Genomic DNA, 18,571 nt, shown 5'->3' with positions numbered 1-18,571 from the left:
CCTCCACTGCAACGTTCCTCCAACACCTGGCGGGGCCTAGCCTCCACTAGAGGGTGACAATTTTTCGGGACTCCCGCGGGTCACGGTATTCCCGCGGGTTTCCCGCAGTACGGGAGTAAATTTCACTGTTGGTAACGTGATTGGGACGGGACAGGAAATAATAAACGGGAGCTGGCGGGAAGCCAGAGATTATTAACTTAAAAAATGACGCTGCAATGCAGTGAGTGCGCCCAAAGACGTGAGGCATTTCGTTTTAGAAAAGAGAACCAATTACAACCCACAATACGTTTGTTGTTGATTGGTAGCCTATCAGAGCAAGACAAGCAGCTGCCCTGTTCACAATCAATCAGCTTCAGCGATAGGCCCTAAGGCAAAATGGATGCAAAGAAACAGTTACAGGCGAAAGTATCAGCAAAGGACAACTCTATTCAATTGCACGAGCTGTCCGGGAAAGCGATTCTCGTTGAGTTTAATGTGTCATGCAATGTTGGGGCATGACACCTTGACGATCGCATTCCTCAATATATTTATCGCATAACCCTGGCGGAACACAAAAAATTGTTTTGTTTACTCATAGCAACGTTGCTATGCTTCGCTGGTTTAACGTGATGAGAACGGTGCAAACTTAACTGATGGGATGAGATCTAACTATGAAATGATTTAAGCATAGCCTACAGCAAAGTACTGTAAAATATGTAATTTTAATATAGCCCAAAATGATCGGCTATTAAAGAAAAGTTAGACAAGGCTTTCTGCCCTACCAAAATGTATGGTCACCGCACGCTACTGTAGCCTAACAGTCGGATAACTTTAGACATCAACATAGGGAGCGGGACGGGATTCGGGAGTCTTTCTCTCGGGATTTTGCGGGACAGAATTTTTTTGGGGGGGCTGTCACGTGATCGGGATATGACGGGAGTATTTGTGCGGGCTCGGGATGGGACGGGAGTGAAAATTGCTTCCCGTGTCACCCTCTAGCCTCCACTGCAACGTTCCTCCAACACCTGGCGGGGCCTAGCCTCCACTGCAACGTTCCTCCAACACCTGGCGGGGCCTAGCCTCCACTGCCACCGCAACGTTCCTCCAACACCTGGCGGGGCCTAGCCTCCACTGCAACGTTCCTCCAACACCTGGCGGGGCCTAGCCTCCACTGCAACGTTCCTCCAACACCTGGCGAGGCCTAGCCTCCACTGCAACGTTCCTCCAACACCTGGCGGGGCCTAGCCTCCACTGCAACGTTCCTCCAACACCTGGCGGGGCCTAGCCTCCACTGCAACGTTCCTCCAACACCTGGCGGGGCCTAGCCTCCACTGCAACGTTCCTCCAACACCTGGCGGGGCCTAGCCTCCACTGCAACGTTCCTCCAACACCTGGCGGGGCCTAGCCTCCACCGCAACGTTCCTCCAACACCTGGCGGGGCCTAGCCTCCACCGCAACGTTCCTCCAACACCTGGCGGGGCCTAGCCTCCACCGCAACGTTCCTCCAACACCTGGTGGGGCCTAGCCTCCACCGCAACGTTCCTCCAACACCTGGCGGGGCCTAGCCTCCACCGCAACGTTCCTCCAACACCTGGCGGGGCCTAGCCTCCACCGCAACGTTCCTCCAACACCTGGCGGGGCCTAGCCTCCACTGCCACCGCAACGTTCCTCCAACACCTGGCGGGGCCTAGCCTCCACTGCAACGTTCCTCCAACACCTGGCGGGGCCTAGCCTCCACTGCAACGTTCCTTCAACACCTGGCGGGGCCTAGCCTCCACTGCAACGTTCCTCCAACACCTGGCGGGGCCTAGCCTCCACTGCAACGTTCCTCCAACACCTGGCGGGGCCTAGCCTCCACTGCAACGTTCCTCCAACACCTGGCGGGGCCTAGCCTCCACTGCAACGTTCCTCCAACACCTGGCGGGGCCTAGCCTCCACTGCAACGTTCCTCCAACACCTGGCGGGGCCTAGCCTCCACTGCAACGTTCCTCCAACACCTGGCGAGGCCTAGCCTCCACTGCAACGTTCCTCCAACACCTGGCGGGGCCTAGCCTCCACTGCAACGTTCCTCCAACACCTGGCGGGGCCTAGCCTCCACTGCAACGTTCCTCCAACACCTGGCGGGGCCTAGCCTCCACTGCAACGTTCCTCCAACACCTGGCGGGGCCTAGCCTCCACTGCAACGTTCCTCCAACACCTGGCGGGGCCTAGCCTCCACCGCAACGTTCCTCCAACACCTGGCGGGGCCTAGCCTCCACCGCAACGTTCCTCCAACACCTGGCGGGGCCTAGCCTCCACCGCAACGTTCCTCCAACACCTGGCGGGGCCTAGCCTCCACTGCCACCGCAACGTTCCTCCAACACCTGGCGGGGCCTAGCAACGTTCATCCAACACCTGGCGGCGCCTCCACTGCCACAGACTCCCCGGCGCTGAGCACCGTTACTGGCACTGCACCTCCGATGCTCCACTCCGTCATCTCGCCAGTTGTGGCAGCAGACTCCAGTTCCATCGCAGCCAGACCATGCTGCACACAGCTACAGCTACCGACGTTGGTGTCCCTCCTCTGCTGCCTTGTCGCAGAGCTGTCCTCCGCTGTTCCGGCCGCTCCACACCGCCACGATCGCGCCAAGGCCTAGACCTTCTCTCTGGCTCGTGCCATCGGATTTCACACAACAAACTTTTTTCCCCCTTATTTTTCTAAAGAGCACCGGCGAACAGGCCGACTCGAACAGGCTCCGCCAACCGTCCATCCTTAAGGCACCACCTCCTTGCCGCTCCACCTCTGCTCTGCTCCGCAGCCAGGGCCACCGCCAACTCCAGCCTAAAGCTGTCCGGCGGGGGCAGGGGCTCCAGGTCTTCTTTCGGTGAAGTCAGCGCCCAGGCCAGCGTCACTACCTTATTTTCCAAGGCCGCTTCCTCAGACCGATGGCTGGTCTCCTCCTGCGGCTTCTACTGAAGGCCTCTGTAAGCTTTTTAGTACCCCTTACAAGGGCTCTCTTCGGATACTTTTGCTTGGGCCTCCACCTAGCGGTGAGCATGGACGGATTATGAACTTTCGGGCCCCTGGGCCCAGATGTATTAAGGGTCCCCCATTAATTGTCGCATATGTGGAAGGGGGGTTTGGAGGTCCTTCCTCAGAAATGTTTTAATTTGTATGATGTGATTTCCTGTATTCTGGTGTAATTTGGGGATGGCCAATACTAAATTCAATCAGATTCATAGCCTACATTCTGATGTGTTGATATTGAGGCAATGATTTCATGCAAAGGCTTGGGCTTCAGGGCCCCCTGACCCCTTGGGCCCCTGGGCCGGGCCCGGTAGGCCCATGCAGTAATTCATCCCTGGCGGTGAGGTCTCCCACTCCCGGCTCCTCCAGCACTGAAGACACTGTCTCCTACAGAACGCAACTTGCTCCTCCATGGAAAACGTGCCCATCTACAGGTGCTGCTTTGGAAAGCAGCAGACCGTCCTGATCCACCGGCTGTGGATATAACCGCGTTTGGAGGGAGTTAGAAGACAGGTATGAAGAAAGGAGAGGAACTTGCCCACCCTCAATTCAAGTCCTGTTGCTCCTCCTGATTTGTTAGATGTTATCAGCTGTAACTGCAAAGCTGGGTTAAAACTGTGTACATGTATCTGGAAAGTGCAGCTGTGCAGCTGCAGGCCTGGCCTGTACTAATTTTTGTTTCTGCAAAGGCAGTGATTTTACATGTGGCAATATATTTACACAGCAAAAACAGCAGAAGGACAGGGATGAAGAGTCTGGAGAAGATGGCGACAGGACAACGGATGAGGACAGGAGGAGTAGTAGAGGCTAGTTCTTCCCTTTTTTACTCAATTGTGGCCAGTGAATAGCTATTTCCAGAATGATTGTGGAATTCAGAAATAACTTGAGGATCCAAATTATTCCTAAACACTGAACATTTCTATCCTCCAAAAATCCGTCTAAATCGCCCCCAAAAACCCAGCAAAATCAGCTTAATGAGAGTAAAAACTTGACCAAACCAAGTTTAAATAGTGATTTTGAATCTTGAAAATGTCAGATATGGACTCAGCATCTCCATTAACCCCTAAAAACATACTAACATGGTCCATTTTGGCCAAGCAGCTCTTATAATATGATCAATATAGGTGATTATGCTAATTTATGCTAATTAGCTAAATTACACAAATTGCCCAACACATGCAAATTAGCATGCCGCAGTTTCTGCATGATGGGAACCCATACTATATATTTCCATCATAAAACTTTGGTGCACTCAACATTTCCGGGTTCACCTTTCTGTCCACTGGACTAAGTTGCCACGGTTTGGCTTGAATTCCCTGCTACTTGAAAACAATAAGACGGATGTTGCTGTTGGCGAACAGTGTGACACGAGTTAAGCTTTTATTAAGTTGGCAAACGTTTGAACTAGCCAACTAGCTCCGCTGGTGGGAAACGCATGGGACTCATAGCGCTGCCGCTGTCCAATTGCGTGCAGAGGGAATTTGAAAGACAACTGATTATCTTGCCCCTCGGACTGAGCACTGCGAACAGTGAGTGCCCAGACCTTCCATTTTAATGTGGGTCTGGCTCGTCAGGCTATCTAGTTGGAATAGTAGGCTAATGTAATAATAGTGAGTAGGCCTATTGTGTAGGCTTATATACTGTTGAAGAAGGTTTTTTTTTTTTTAGCTAGGTGGTCTGTGCGTTTCTTTTTTATTGGTAAAGTGGTCCCTAACCAAAAAATCCTATAGGATTCTGATAGGACTAATCCTAAAGGATTTCTATCATATTTTGGAACAAACAAATCCTACAGGAATCCTATTGGATTTTTTAAAAGCACAGAACTTGATATATCCTATTGGATTTTTATTCCTATAGGATTTCTATTCCTATAGGACTTATTCCAATAGGATTTATTCCTATTGGATTTTTATTCCTATAGGATTTCTATTCCTATAGGACTTATTCCTATTGGATTTTTACTTCTAGTTCCCTAATGGATTTATGCACATGGTCTCCATAGACATTATGCAAAAGAAACGAAGCACAGTACAAATGAAATGGATGGTCATAAGTAAATAACATTTATTATATCAATACATTTTTTTAAAAATCAGATGTGAGTGTGTGTGAGTGAGCATGTGTGTGTGTGTGTGTGTGTACGCGTTCACTTGGAGCGCCTTCTGGCCAACTTTGCTTCATCAGCGCATTTCTGTGAAATGGCTTGCTTGACCAGGGCAGGGTCCACCCCAAATTTGTTGGTGATATAGTCTGAAAAACATATAGGAGAGAAGAGCAACACATGAACAGATTAATACACTGTAAATCTTTAGAAGATACAGTGATACACTGGCTGGAGCAGACACAAGGCAAACATGGATACTATAGCTTGTTTCCCCTTGTGATTTGTCGTTTAGCCCAGTTATTTCTTTGAAATTGAGCTCTTCAATTAAGCAATCTTACATGAGATGCCGTTCTTGAATGTCATTATTGGCATGGACGGATTATGAACTTTCGGGCCCCTGGGCCCAGATGTATTAAGAGCCCCCCACTAATTCTCGCATATGTGTGTGTTTTTTTTTTTTTATTTGTTTGATGTGATTTCCTGTATTCTGGTGCATTTTGGGGATGGCCAATACTTTAATTCAATCAGATTCATAGTCTACATCCCGATGTGTTGATATTGATGATCAATTATTCCATGCAATGGCTTGGGCTTCAGGGCCCCCTGACCCCTTGGGCCCCTGGGCCTGGGCCTGGTAGGCCTGTGCAGTAATCCATCCCTGATTATTGGTACGCAAAGTACAGCCACAGGAACAAGGAACTTGCACAGAGTTCCGTAGTGCTGTACTTTAAGTACCAATAATGACATTCAAGAACGCCATTGAGTGTAAGATTGCGATTCAATAACACAAACGATATGAAATCTGACATGTTGTTGCTAATATAATGCTGCTGGCAGCTGGTTCATGCAGGTCACAGTTTCTGGTGTGAACACCACACACACGCACTGTGAATACACATTAACTGCTATGCACTGATAGCAGTCTAAAATAGGCCTTATAAGGAGTGAAATGGTTAGTGTGAGCACTGCATTGTACTGGAAACTATGGGAACACAAACAAGATACTCACTTAGTATGTCCGACGTCTTTGCAGAATTGAGCTGGGGCTTGGGCTGTCTTTCCAGAAAGGCATTAGACAGCTTCCCCGTATAAGAATGTGTGGCCAGGACCTGCCTCCCAAACACTGCCATCAATAAGTCCTTGGTGGCCTTTCTAGGGTCACTCCACTTGATGTGGGCATACTGGGTGGCCGTGATCTTCACTGTAGGGCCTATGTGAATCTAAAAATTACCAAAATACAGAAAGAGAATAATGTCAGTAAGCACTATGTGTAAATGATCAAGCTGCAAAAAGCATGATGCTTTTTCTTTTCTTTGAATGGCTTCTGGGAACATAAGTGACTTTCACCTGGACTGGTGAGGGTGAGGGTGGTGATGTTGATGATGTTGTTCTTGAGGGTGGTGATGTTGATGATGTTGTTCTTGAGGGTGGTGATGTTGATGATGTTGTTCTTGAGGGTGGTGATGGGGATGATGATGATGGTAATAAGGGTGATCTTGATAATGTGGATGACGCTGGCTGAGTAATTTGATCTGTATAAAAAACAAACAAACAAAACAAACAGTAACAATTCAGGAGCTATGTAATACTTTTGGGCTAAAAAATCCTGACTTCGAGACAGGAACAGAATAGAAACAACAGCATTGACATTATGTTTATCTATGTTCAGAATACAGAAACACATACCTCTCACAGTACGCTCCAGGTTGATTATTTTCTCCCGCATCTCTAAAAGCAGACATCGCATCTCATTAAGCTGGTTAGCTATGCTGCTATCGGCTGCTGGGTTCTGGGGAGAGAGAGATAATTTTCAGAAATCCCAGAGGTTGCAAATCTCCATCAGTGCACAGAAGCATATAAAAGGCTGGAATTTACTTGTTGTAGACAATGCATTTGTGTACGCAGCATGGCTGCCATGGGTATTCTGTGGTTGTTTTGAGTTTCGGTTGCGCATGTCGTCGCAAGCAAGCATGACATGTCCGCAAGATGCGATACTGACAAGAAAGTGGGGGGTGATTGCATGAAAAAAACAGTGACGGCAAGATGCAATATTGACAACAACCCTAGGAATTTTCCAAATCTGCCCCAAGTGGAGACCTCCACTATTGTGCGATTTGACTGTGTAATGCTGCAACAAGTCTATACACAGAACACCGCGGGTCGCAGGAGGGTGCAAACGCTTACGCTTGGTCTAACAGCAAGTAAATTCCAACCTTTACTTACAGAGGTATTCTTATATATAAACTGTACTGATAAATGAGGTTATTAACGTACCACATCTCTGGAGTATCCCGGCTCACTCTCCTATGGAGCAAGGGAGAGAGATAAGTCCAAACCAAACCAAATGTGACATTATCAACACTCTGAGCTGAGCACAGACAATAGCAAATGTTAACTCTTCACTTACTTCATATTCATTTAAAAACTGCAGAGACAGAGCCTTTGTTAAATTCTTTTTCCCCTTTAGTTTTGGATTTGTGTCCTCCTACAGCATAAGAAAAGATTGAACATTTAAAAAAAAAAAGACTTAACATTGCCCTCAGAAGTTAGATCAGAAGATCCATCAATTAAGGTCATATTTATGAGGCTATTGGCCTCATAACTTACCTCATCTTCCTCACTGCTGGCAGGTGAAAACTGAGCTGGGGGGCGTTTCTCTCTGAGACCACGGCCACGTTCTTCTGTGCCAGTAGCTGCATTTCTGCACCCCCTCTCCAGTGCTTCCAAGGCCTTCATTAATTTAGTTCTGCTCCCTAATGGAAAAAACTAAAACTTTTCATTCACCAACAAAATTAATTTGCTTTCATAATCCACCATTTCAATGGAGAACTAATTCATGTACAGTTAATTTCACTTTCATAAACAAGAAAAAAACACTGGCATATCGATGAAATTCACACACCTTTCTGGATAATCTTAGCGGGGCTGGTCTCATCCCGATACTGTACGTCACATATGTAGCCCACTTCACATAAGCCGTTAACAACTTTATTTTGTGGTAGCACATCCCATGTAGGGGGGTCCTCGATCCACTGAATTAACATGTACATTTTCTGCAAATGGAAGGGGTAGAAGAGGGATAAAGAGCCGTTGTATGATACTTACAAATGAAACAGTTTCACTTGGTACGCGTGCATTCCACAACTGCAACATTGTTGCTGTCGGTAGTTATCTAACGTTACACTTATAGATATGGCTTCATAGTAGGCCAATTGTTACTGTTGCAAATAACTACAAGAAACAAACACATCACGCAGGTAGATATGACAGTATTAGGCTTAAACTACTTACAATGTTTAGATTGTTAACCAACAGTGATGCTGATGGTATTTTTTTTTACGATAGCTGTACAACTGTTTACATAGGGACAGTAACTGGTAACTAGCTAGCGATGGCTAACTGTGCTAGCTAGTAATAACGTCGTCGTCATCGACAACATAATAAAAAAAAATGAACAGAGAATCACTTTTAATAGCCTTTATAGGACTGTATTTCTGTCCCAATTTCACTATAAGGATACATTATCTAAAATAGATGACATTAACGTTACTCACTGTCAACTGTTATCCTGTCTCCCTTCTTGACGGATAAGCGGAATCCAACTGCTACTTTTTGACGTAGTCCAGCTCGATACCTGCGCTGTGTTCCACTCAGCCCTCACGCGGGTGAGCCCTTTTTTATGTAGCTCAGTGGATTCCATGAATGGTGTGCCAAGTGGCTATAGCTGAGCATAGACCTACTACTAAAATTGTTTTTAAAAGCAAGTAGTAGTTTGTATTATTACAAATATTAACATTGCAAACGTAAAGAAAGTTATACTTTGTAGCCTATAGAGGCCCTTAAATAAACAACCATTTTATAGATGACATTTAGGCCTACTCTTATGTTCTGTATGGAGTTATATGTTAGCCTATAGACTCACTGAGCAATGACAGTAACCAAGCTAAATATTGTACCATAAAAACAATCAACAATATTTCTTCTCCTGGTAGTTTTCCAATGGAGACAGAAATGAATATGCCTACACGAAAAAAAGGCAGATATAAAAGGTAATTATGAAAAGCTGGTGGCATTGTTGTTTACGTTTCCTCATTCCAAAATAAAAGTTACAGTTATCAAATGGTATCATGTGCCATTCATATATTTAGATTTTTAGACCCTGATTTGCTTGATGAGGTTCCAAGGACATCCAAATGGAGACATTGTAACCAGGAGTGTGTTGAGGGTTCAGAGCATGCAGATGAGGACAATGGAGAAATAGACAATTCGGAGGACAATGGAGAGAGAGACAATTCAGAGATACTTTTGGACATTCCTACTTTTGAAAATCATCAATTAGCAAGTGATTTGCCCAGATTTTCCAACACAGACAAGTCTATGGATTCCCCTTTATACCCAGGGTCGGATGTGACATTGGCACAATTTATTGTCTTAATCCTAGCCTTTTCCCTAAGACACAGTTTATCTGCAACAGCAATTGAAGATCATCTGAAATTATTAAGCATCCTTTTACCAGCAAATAACATATTGCCACATTCTCTGCATGTATTCAAACAGCTCCTTAAAGACCCATCTGACACCATCAAATTACATTTCTTTTGCCAAGGTTGTGGGGCACATTTATCAACACAGAACACAAATTGCTTGACCTGTGGTGAGGAAACAAATAATGGCAATCTCAAAGAGGGTAACTTTTTTATAAGTCTTTCACTAGCCAATCAGATTCGTGACATCATACAGAGAGAAGGTCTTAGTGACTGTACAAATGCTATACTGGGCAAAACTGATTACAAACCAGGAGATGTGTCCTTATTGTGGAACTGTGACGGTGTTCCACTTTTTAACTCCTCATCCAATTCTCTCTGGCCCATTCGGTGTATTATCAATGAACTGCCCCCTGAGGTGCGTTATAAGAATGTTTTGCTGGCAGGAGTCTGGTTTGGACAGGGCAAACCTGATATGGCCACCTTTTTGCACCAGTTTGTCCAGGACATAAAAGACACCAATGCAAACGGCATTAAATGGGTCCATCCTGAAACTGGCATCTCTCAAATTTCCAAGGTTTTCCCTATTACTTGTTCCTGCGATGCAGTGGCAAAATGTGCAGTTCAAGGTATCCATCAGTTTAATGGCTCATATGGATGTGGGTACTGTCTGAATGAGGGAATGGTTGTGGCCAAAGGGAGGGGTTATACAAGGGTATATCCTGATGTTGAGGCTGACATGAGAAGTCACAAGCATATTGTTGAATGTGGGGCGAAGGCAGTTAATGAAGGTGTGAACCATGTCCTGGGGGTCAAGTCTGTGTCACCTTTAATCTTATTGCATACTTCTACCGGCTTTGATATGATCAAAAGCTTCACAGTCGATTACATGCACTGTGTGCTACTTGGAGTCACAAAACAGTTTTTAGATCTTTGGTTTAACAGCAAATATCATAGTGAACCATGGTACATCGGTACAACAAAAAACAGGATTGATCAAAGACTGTTGCCCATTACACCACCCTCTGATGTGCCCAGAGTGCCACGCACTGTGCATGTAGCACACAAATGGAAAGCCGCTGAATGCAGGAGTTGGTTGCTTTTTTACAGCCTACCAGTTCTACATATGATTTTGCCAAACAAATATCTAAAACACTGGTCAATGTTAGTTAACACAATATTTCTCCTTCTGAAAGACAAAGTCACAGAAATAGATTTGGCCAGTGCTTCAAGTTATATTAAAAAATTTGTTCACCAGATCCCAGAAACTTATGGAATGTGCCATATGTCCTACAATGTCCATCAATTAACTCATCTTATTTGTTCTGTGGAGTTACATGGACCACTATGGTCATCTTCAGCATTTGTGTTTGAAGGACATAATCAAAAGCTAACTAGGTTATGCCATGGAACACAGTCGATACCAAATCAAATAGCGTATCGCTTCAACCTACTTCAGTCTTTGCCAAGTTTACTTGAGCAGTCAAACAGTTCAGACGACATCACCCATATAGTACATAAGACAGTCAATGATTGGATAGATGGCTATCCTTTGAGGTCCAAAGCAGTAAGGTTGCAGGATATAGTTTTGTTGGGTTGTCCACAACACAAAAAAATAGGTGAAGTAGAACACTCTTTGTTAGTTCCAATATGGGGACCCCAAGATGTCGACCTAATTGGTGATTACTACCATCGCGCAGTTTTGAGGGGAAAAATATTTACAACAGAGGAATATGGAAAAGGGCATAAACATAATAGCTGTACTGTCGAGTTGAGAAATGGAGACCTTGGAGTGATAACTTCAATCATTAACATACATAAAAACATACCTGTCTTTCTCATACAGCTTTTTAGATCAGAAACAGCCCATTTTGTATCAGAAAGAGTGAACCATCTTAAATTAGTCTGCCCAACCCAAGTGAGAGTAGCTGTAAAGTACAGTGACATAATCCGTAAGGTGGTATTCATGAAAATTGAGAAAAAGGTATATGTATCACTTCAACCGAATGGTACAGAGATAGATTAAGATAGATTATTGTTTTACACATAATATAATATGACCTATGTATGTATGTATGTATGTATGTATGTCTAAGTAAATGTAGGCTGTACGTGTATAAGTCTTTATAGATATGTTTGGATATGTGTGATTGTTTGTTAAAGGTATCACTTCAACTAAATTGTATGATCTAACTGCATTTGATGCAGTGCCATATCTCTTTCCTCACAACTGTAAAATACAAAAAACTGTAATGTAAAATACAATAATTGAAACTTTTTAAAAATAGAATACATTTGACATACCATGTGTAAGTCTTTATGTCTTTATGTCTGTGTTCTAGCTCAAGTGTTTCTCAAACTTTTTCAGACCAAGGAGCCCTTTAAATCCAATAAATAAAGTCCAATAAATAAATAAATAAATAAATAAATCAGGGACCACCTGTTCCTGCTCCCCCTCCCCGAGCCACATGCTGCTACCCTCAGACCCCCACCTCTATAAAGTTTAAGGATATTCTAATTTTTTTACTGTAGTCCTATATAAATGACTTACCTGCCTGTTTGTATTCAGAGAACAATTAATCTCAATTCAACCACTGTCTTAGGTCTAATCACGTGCAGCATTTAATCATTATAACCAAAGGCATCAGGTTTTAACATGATATTCTTTGAAATAGTCTACTGTTTTAATAATAAATAAACTAGAAAAGCACTCAGAGCGTGCAGACTTAGCTCTGCCCAAGGGTCACTGATGCAATAAATTCCAGGTGTTCAGATCACCACAAAAATCTGTTTGGCCTGGGTTGGCCGTCTGAAAATTAAAATCCTTTCTGAACTTTCCAAGATATTATTAATTTAGGAAAATGGGCATATGACATAAAACGTAGAACAGAACTAGCAGTGTAGAATAGAGAAAGAAAGAAAGAAAGAAAAATAAATAAATAAAGAGGACCCCTTTTGCATAAGTTTTTTTTTAATTGCATTGAATTAGCTTTAGGACAACCTGAAGTTTACAGGACTTAACAGGGTAAAAATCCTATAAGAAATGTTGATCTTATTTAAAAATCCTATTGGAATTTTACAATCCTATTGGACAAGTTTGTAATCCTATAGGACTGTAACAATGAACATACAAATCCTATTGGAATATCAAGAAATCCTAAAGGATTCTTACAATCCTGTAGAATCCTATTGGAAAAAATGAAAATCCTAAAGGATTTTTTGATAAGGGGTCCTTCGTCTGAAAAAGTTTGAGAAACACTGCTCTAGTTAGAATAGTAGGCTAATGTAATAAGTATTTGATGCTAGTTGGAAGCTAATGTAATAATAGTTTTTGATTCTAGTTGGAATAGTAGGCTAATATAATAGTGTTTGATGCTCTAGTTCATACATGGGCAACATACGGCCCGCGGGCCACATCCGGCCCGTGGGCTTTCCCTGACCGGCCCGCGTAAGGTCCGTGAAAGAACAATAGTCAAGAGCCTAGCATAGAGATAATGCATGCAAATCAATATCGTTGTTTTTATTTTGAAAGCGACTGCTATTTGTACGCCCATACATTTGTGCGTGGATGCGACGACGTAAACACCCTCACTGATGTGCTGGTGAATAGAAAAATGCTTCTGCGTCGACACAATGCAGTTGCCTTTACGTCGGCGTAAACCTTTCAAAGTTTTGTGTCTCTTATGTCTGCGTCGCTCACCACCGCAAAGGTTGTTAGAACGAACTCCTACTGCTGCTCGTTGGCGATACGAAGTGTTCATTTCAAAACGTTACTGGCAGATAGACAGTTTACAATCGGATAACCCCGTAATTGTAACCAAAATATGTCTGAGTTTATTTGCAAAGCTTATGTTAGCGAACTAGTATGATGCTACCCACAGGTTGCTTGAAGCAGCCGGCTCAACACACAGAGCGAGTTCACCAATCACAGTTATGTGCATAAAGTTAAAGCAAAAACATAGCCTACATTTTTAAAATAGTTTTCTTTGTGCATGTTGATTAACTAATGACAGCCTACTCTTGTCTGCTCCACATTTTCGTAGTCTAATTCTGCATAGAGTTCATTTAATGATGGTAATGATTTAATGATGAAATATTGCTGAGTGTTGATGAAATGGTGGCACGGCCTATCGGTTGTACTGACTCCTTCACATTTTCATGACCTAGCCTAATTATATAGATATTGTAGTACTTTTTTATATCAGTCTTTGAAAACTGAAAAAAATGTCAATGTCAAAAAATCATTTTGAGGAATGAGGATTAAATACTGGACATAGATTAAATAGGCCTATTGCTGTTTTTCCTTTGTCTCCCTCACATTTTCATCTGTTCTTACGACTAGTAAACAAAACCATATGATTTACTTAATGTTATACAAGAACAGAATAGAATTGAACAGAATTGAGTTCAGACTTGAGTTCGGCCCTCCTCAACAGTCCCAGTTTGTCATGTGGCCCCTTGGGGAAATTAGTTGCCCACCCCTGCTCTAGTTGGAATAGTAGGCTAATGTAATAAGTATTTGATGCTAGTTGGAAGCTAATGTAATAATAGTGTTTGATGCTAGTTGGAATAGTAGGCTAATGTAATACAGTGGTGTTTGATGCTAGTTGGAATAGTAGGCTATTGTAATAATAGTGTTTGATGCTCTAGTTCAGTGTTTCTCAAAGTGTGGTCCGGGGACCTAGTCTGACGTTGTCATACTCAAATTCTAGTCAGAATATGAGTCTGCTGCTCCATTGGGACGTAATTATGGGGCGTGTTTCAACCGATACAGGGGGGAATGCCTCTGCACTCAATGCTAGTTCGAAGCTAATGTAATAATAGTGTTTGATGCTAGTTGGAATAGTAGGCTAATGTAATAATAGTTTTTGATGCTCTAGTTGGAATAGTAGGCTAATATAATAGTGTTTGATGCTAGTTGGAATAGTAGGCTAATGTAATAAGTGTTTGATGCTAGTTGGAATAGTAGGCTAATGTAATTAGTGTTTGATGCTAGTTGGAAGCTAATGTAATAATAGTGTTTGATGCTAGTTGGAATAGTAGGCTAATATAATAATAGTGTTTGATGTTAGTTGGAATAGTAGGCTAATGTAATACAGTGGTATTTGATGCTAGTTGGAATAGTAGGCTAATGTAATGATAGTGTTTGATGCAATTTTCTGTGATATTTTAGAGGAGGCAGAGCTTCTCTTGTAGTCTTAAAGCAATCATCTCTGGTAGAGGGTGAAGTGTAGACTCTCTGTGTGTGTGTGTTTGTGTGTAAGGGTGTATGATGAAGGTCTTTGTGTGGAGTTGGGTGCATGACTGTGTGTGTGTAAAGGGTGAAGTGTAGACTGTGTGTGTGTGTGTGTGTGCAAGGGGTGAAGTGTAGACTGTGTGTGTGTGTTTTCCGGTGTGAGTTGTACCAGAGTGGTGCAGCACTGGGGGGAGTATTGTTCCTGATGGAACACTTCCTTCCTGTTCTGCCTTCCCACAATTCCCCGTTTGCCTCGGATTCCATAGCAACCGATCAACACAACATACATCAGCAGAAACAATCTGACCTCACTGGTAGTATGTGGAATACTAGGAGTATGTGTGGAGAACACCAGGTTGTATGTAGAACACTAGGGTGTGTGTAGTAGAACACTAGGCAGTATGTAGAACACTAGGGTGTGTGTAGAACATTAGAAAGTGTGTAAAAACTATGGAGTGTGTAGAACACTAGGGTGAGTGTGTAGAACACTAGGGAGTGCGTAGAACACTAGACAGTGTGTGTAGAACACTAGGGAGTGCGTAGAACACTAGGGTGTGTGTAGAACATTAGAAAGTGTGTAAAAACTATGGAGTGTGTAGAACACTAGGGTGAGTGTGTAGAACACTAGGGAGTGCGTAGAACACTAGACAGTGTGTGTAGAACACTAGGGAGTGCGTAGAACACTAGACAGTGTGTGTAGAACACTAGACAGTGTGTGTAGAACACTAGGGAGTGTGTAGAATACTAGGGAGTGCGTAGAACACTAGACAGTGTGTGTAGAACACTAGGGAGTGTATAGAACACTAGGGTGTGTGTGTAGAACACTAGGGAGTGTGTAGAACACAAGGGTGTGTGTAGAACACTAGGGTGTGTGTAGTATTCATGGATGTGTGTGTAGAACACTAGGGTGTGTGTGTAGAACACTAGGGTGAGTGTAGTAGAACACTAGGGTGTGTGTAGTATCCATGTGTGTGTGTGTAGAACACTAGGGTGTGTGTAGTAGAACACTAGGGAGTATGTAGAACACTAGGGTGTGTGTAGTATCCATGTGTGTGTTTAGAAGAACACTAGGGTGTGTGTAGTATTCATGTGTGCGTGTGTAGAACACTAGGGTGTGTGTAGTATCCATGTGTGTGTGTAGTAGAACACTAGGGTGTGTGTAGTATCCATGTGTGTGTGTAGTAGAACACTAGGGTGTGTGTAGTATTCATGGGTGTGTGTGTGCTACTGTATAATACAAGGTATGTGCTGAGGTCAGGACTGTCTGAGGTACAGTCTACCACTCTGAGGGAAACTCAAGAAAGGAGATAAGTGTGTGTGTGTGTGAGATGTTTGATGCGGGTTGATACTAGGTATGAGCTGAGCCTGAGCAAGTGAAAACTGCACGTGTGAGTGTGTGTGGGTTCATGTGACCGAGGAAGAAAGATCAGGAGAGTGTGTGTGTTCAACTTCATGACACAGGTACTGTTGAGAGCACATACTGGAGTGTGTGTGTGTGTGTGTGTGTGTTCAACTTCATGACACAGGTACTGTTGAGAGCACATACTGGAGTGTGTGTGTGTGTGTGTTCAACTTCATGACACAGGTACTGTTAAGAGCACATAATGAAGTGTGTGTGTTCTACTTCACGACACAGGTACTGTTGAGAGCACATAATGAAGTGTGTGTGTTCTACTTCATGACACAGGTACTGTTGAGAGCACATACTGAAGTGTGTATGTGTGTGTGTGTGTGTGTAGTTGGAGCACAGAACAGCAACACAAAACCCCTTGCTTTATTTAAATGACTCGTTTATTAAGTTTACAAATAAGGTAACAAATTTATTTTATTGGAGCGCCAAGCGCAGTTTCATAAGAAGCTTCAGCACTCTAGACTTAGTGCACAACATCCAGCTCCACAGCGGTGCCAATGATTCCCTACGTGTGTTTGTTTGCTTTTGCTTGTATCTCTTTTTTAAACATTTTGTTAAATAGCATACAGAAAAAAAAAATACCACTGAATGGCGCCCCCTAGAGCTGATCTAGAGACGCGCGAGAGCCAACGGAGAGATAAGATATCGGAGATCAGATAGCAGTACAAAAGAAGAATAACTTAGCATAGGTCAGCAGCGGAGCCCGTGTGTGTGTGTGTGTGTGTGTGTGTGTGTGTGTTTGGGACTAGGGTCAGCAGGGGGGAGTCCACTCGCTGTTCTGATGCGTCTGCCCACAGCAGCGGAGCCCGAGTGTGTGTGTGTGTGTTTGGGACTAGCCGTGCTCCGACTAGTGGATGCTTCTGGAAGAATGGGAGATGGGGGGGTGGGACAGCTAAAACGTCAATCGCAGTAAAACAATCAGCCGACAAAACAAACACCATGCCAGTATTTCACATCAACGCCTTGGTGTGTGTGTGTGTGTGTGTGTGTGTGTGTGTGTGTGTTACACCTCAGACACTCAAACGTCGCTCTCTGCCAGCCATGTGTGAGGACCGCATGAGACACACACACACCCCTTCCGTGTGTGCTGGTTGGTGTTGACCGTCTGACACACACACACACACACCCCTTCCGTGTGTGATGGTTGGTGTTGACCGTCTGACACACACACACACCCTCGTGTGTGCTGGTTGGTGTTGACCGTCTGACACACACACACACCCTCGTGTGTGCTGGTTGGTGTTGTCCACTGCTGGGCACTTATCTGGGCAGACATGGGCACACACACAGATCTCTACAACATAGGCTGCCCACCACTCACGCCACAGTGAAACACACACACACGTGTGTGAAAGTGTGTGAGCCTGTCAGTAACTTTCCTCCGTTTCTGAATGTGTAACTAAGGAACTAAAGCTGCTCTGCAGCCGCTGAGAGTTTGGTGTGACGGTCATCGCAGTGTAAGCAGGATGAGTGTGCTGTATCTGTGTGTGTGTGTTGTAACTGTGTGTGTGTGTGCTGTATCTGTGTGTGTGTGTGTGTGCTGTATCTGTGTGTGTGTGTGTGTGCTGTATCTGTGTGTGTGTGTTGTAACTGTGTGTGTGTGTGTGCTGTATCTGTGTGTGTGTGTGTGCTGTATCTGTGGGTTGTAACTGTGTGTGTGCTGTATCTGTATCTATGTGTGTGTGTGTGTGTGTGTGTTTCTGTGTGCTGTGTGTGTGTGTGTGTGTGTCTGTGTGCTGTATCTGTGTGTGTGTGTGTGTGCTGTATCTGTATGTGTGCTGTATCTGTATGTGTGTGTTGTAACTGTGTGTGTGTGCTGTATCTGTGTGTTGTAACTGTGTGTCTGCTGTATCTGTATCTATATGTGTGTGTGTGTGTGTGTGTGTGCGTGCATGTGTGTGCGTGCGTGTGTGTGTGTGCGTGTGTGTGCGTGTATAGTGGCACCACAGACGCCAATGGTGTGGAGTTGAGACGAGAGTAATCAGCTTCAAGTGACGCTTATCTGTACCAGACACACAGTTAGCCAAGCACTAAAGTAAAGATCTGTCGAGCAGGTGTGTGTGTGCGTGTGTGTGAAAGCATCAGCAGTTAAGGTGACGTGTGGGTTTAAGATGTACACGCTCACCACAGAATAGTTGAGTTAGATAATCTTTTTTTCTGTACAAGTAGATCCGCAGGTGTGTGTTCTCGCCGCCCCTTGACCAGTGTGTCGGACAGATCCACGGACACATTCAGAAGACGTTGTCAGGGCAACAAGCTCAGAACTGTGGGGTGCACGGCAACAAGACACGCCTACTAGGTAGAGGGAGGAGCCAGAACAAATCCGCTTCCGTACGTTTGTGTGTGTGTG

General features: G+C 44.1%; 2 protein-coding genes across 2 annotated transcripts in view; both read right to left on the bottom strand.

The window, feature by feature from the left end:
• Positions 1 to 5,102: 5,102 nt before the first annotated feature.
• LOC143135874 (uncharacterized) lies at positions 5,103 to 11,887 on the bottom strand. Its single transcript, XM_076296206.1, has 9 exons — positions 8,645 to 11,887; positions 7,993 to 8,143; positions 7,698 to 7,843; positions 7,498 to 7,575; positions 7,365 to 7,394; positions 6,777 to 6,879; positions 6,438 to 6,622; positions 6,100 to 6,310; positions 5,103 to 5,236 (listed from the first exon to the last, which is right to left on the bottom strand). Exons 2-9 carry the CDS (start codon positions 8,138 to 8,140, stop codon positions 5,133 to 5,135), a joined length of 1,005 nt encoding a protein of 334 aa, XP_076152321.1. The 5' UTR covers positions 8,141 to 8,143; positions 8,645 to 11,887; the 3' UTR covers positions 5,103 to 5,132.
• A 4,696-nt stretch (positions 11,888 to 16,583) lies between these two features.
• wnk1b (WNK lysine deficient protein kinase 1b) overlaps positions 16,584 to 18,571 on the bottom strand; it is a gene marked incomplete in the record, with an annotated part of 170,545 nt that continues 168,557 nt past the window's right edge. The window contains 1 exon segment of the mRNA XM_076296205.1: positions 16,584 to 18,571. This exon segment is cut by the window's right edge and continues 2,421 nt beyond it.

This window comes from Alosa pseudoharengus, unplaced genomic scaffold (assembly GCF_046254945.1).
Source record: "Alosa pseudoharengus isolate Yale_2024_CS ecotype anadromous, Long Island Sound unplaced genomic scaffold, YU_APseudo_1.1 YU_APseudo_1.1_scf_20, whole genome shotgun sequence".
NCBI lineage: Eukaryota > Metazoa > Chordata > Actinopteri > Clupeiformes > Clupeidae > Alosa > Alosa pseudoharengus.
Note: the sequence above shows the minus strand (reverse complement) of the source record. Positions and strands in the feature narration are given on the sequence as shown.

Excerpts from the sequence above, each read along its gene's own strand:
- LOC143135874 (XM_076296206.1), bottom strand. The coding sequence starts at position 8,140 with ATGTACATGTTAATTCAGTGGATCGAGGACCCCCCTACATGGGATGTG. Across the intron at positions 6,880-7,364 it reads CGGGATACTCCAGAGATGTG|AACCCAGCAGCCGATAGCAG; the intron begins GTACGTTAATAA and ends CTCTCTCCCCAG. Across the intron at positions 5,237-6,099 it reads AAAGACGTCGGACATACTAA|ACTATATCACCAACAAATTT; the intron begins GTGAGTATCTTG and ends TATGTTTTTCAG.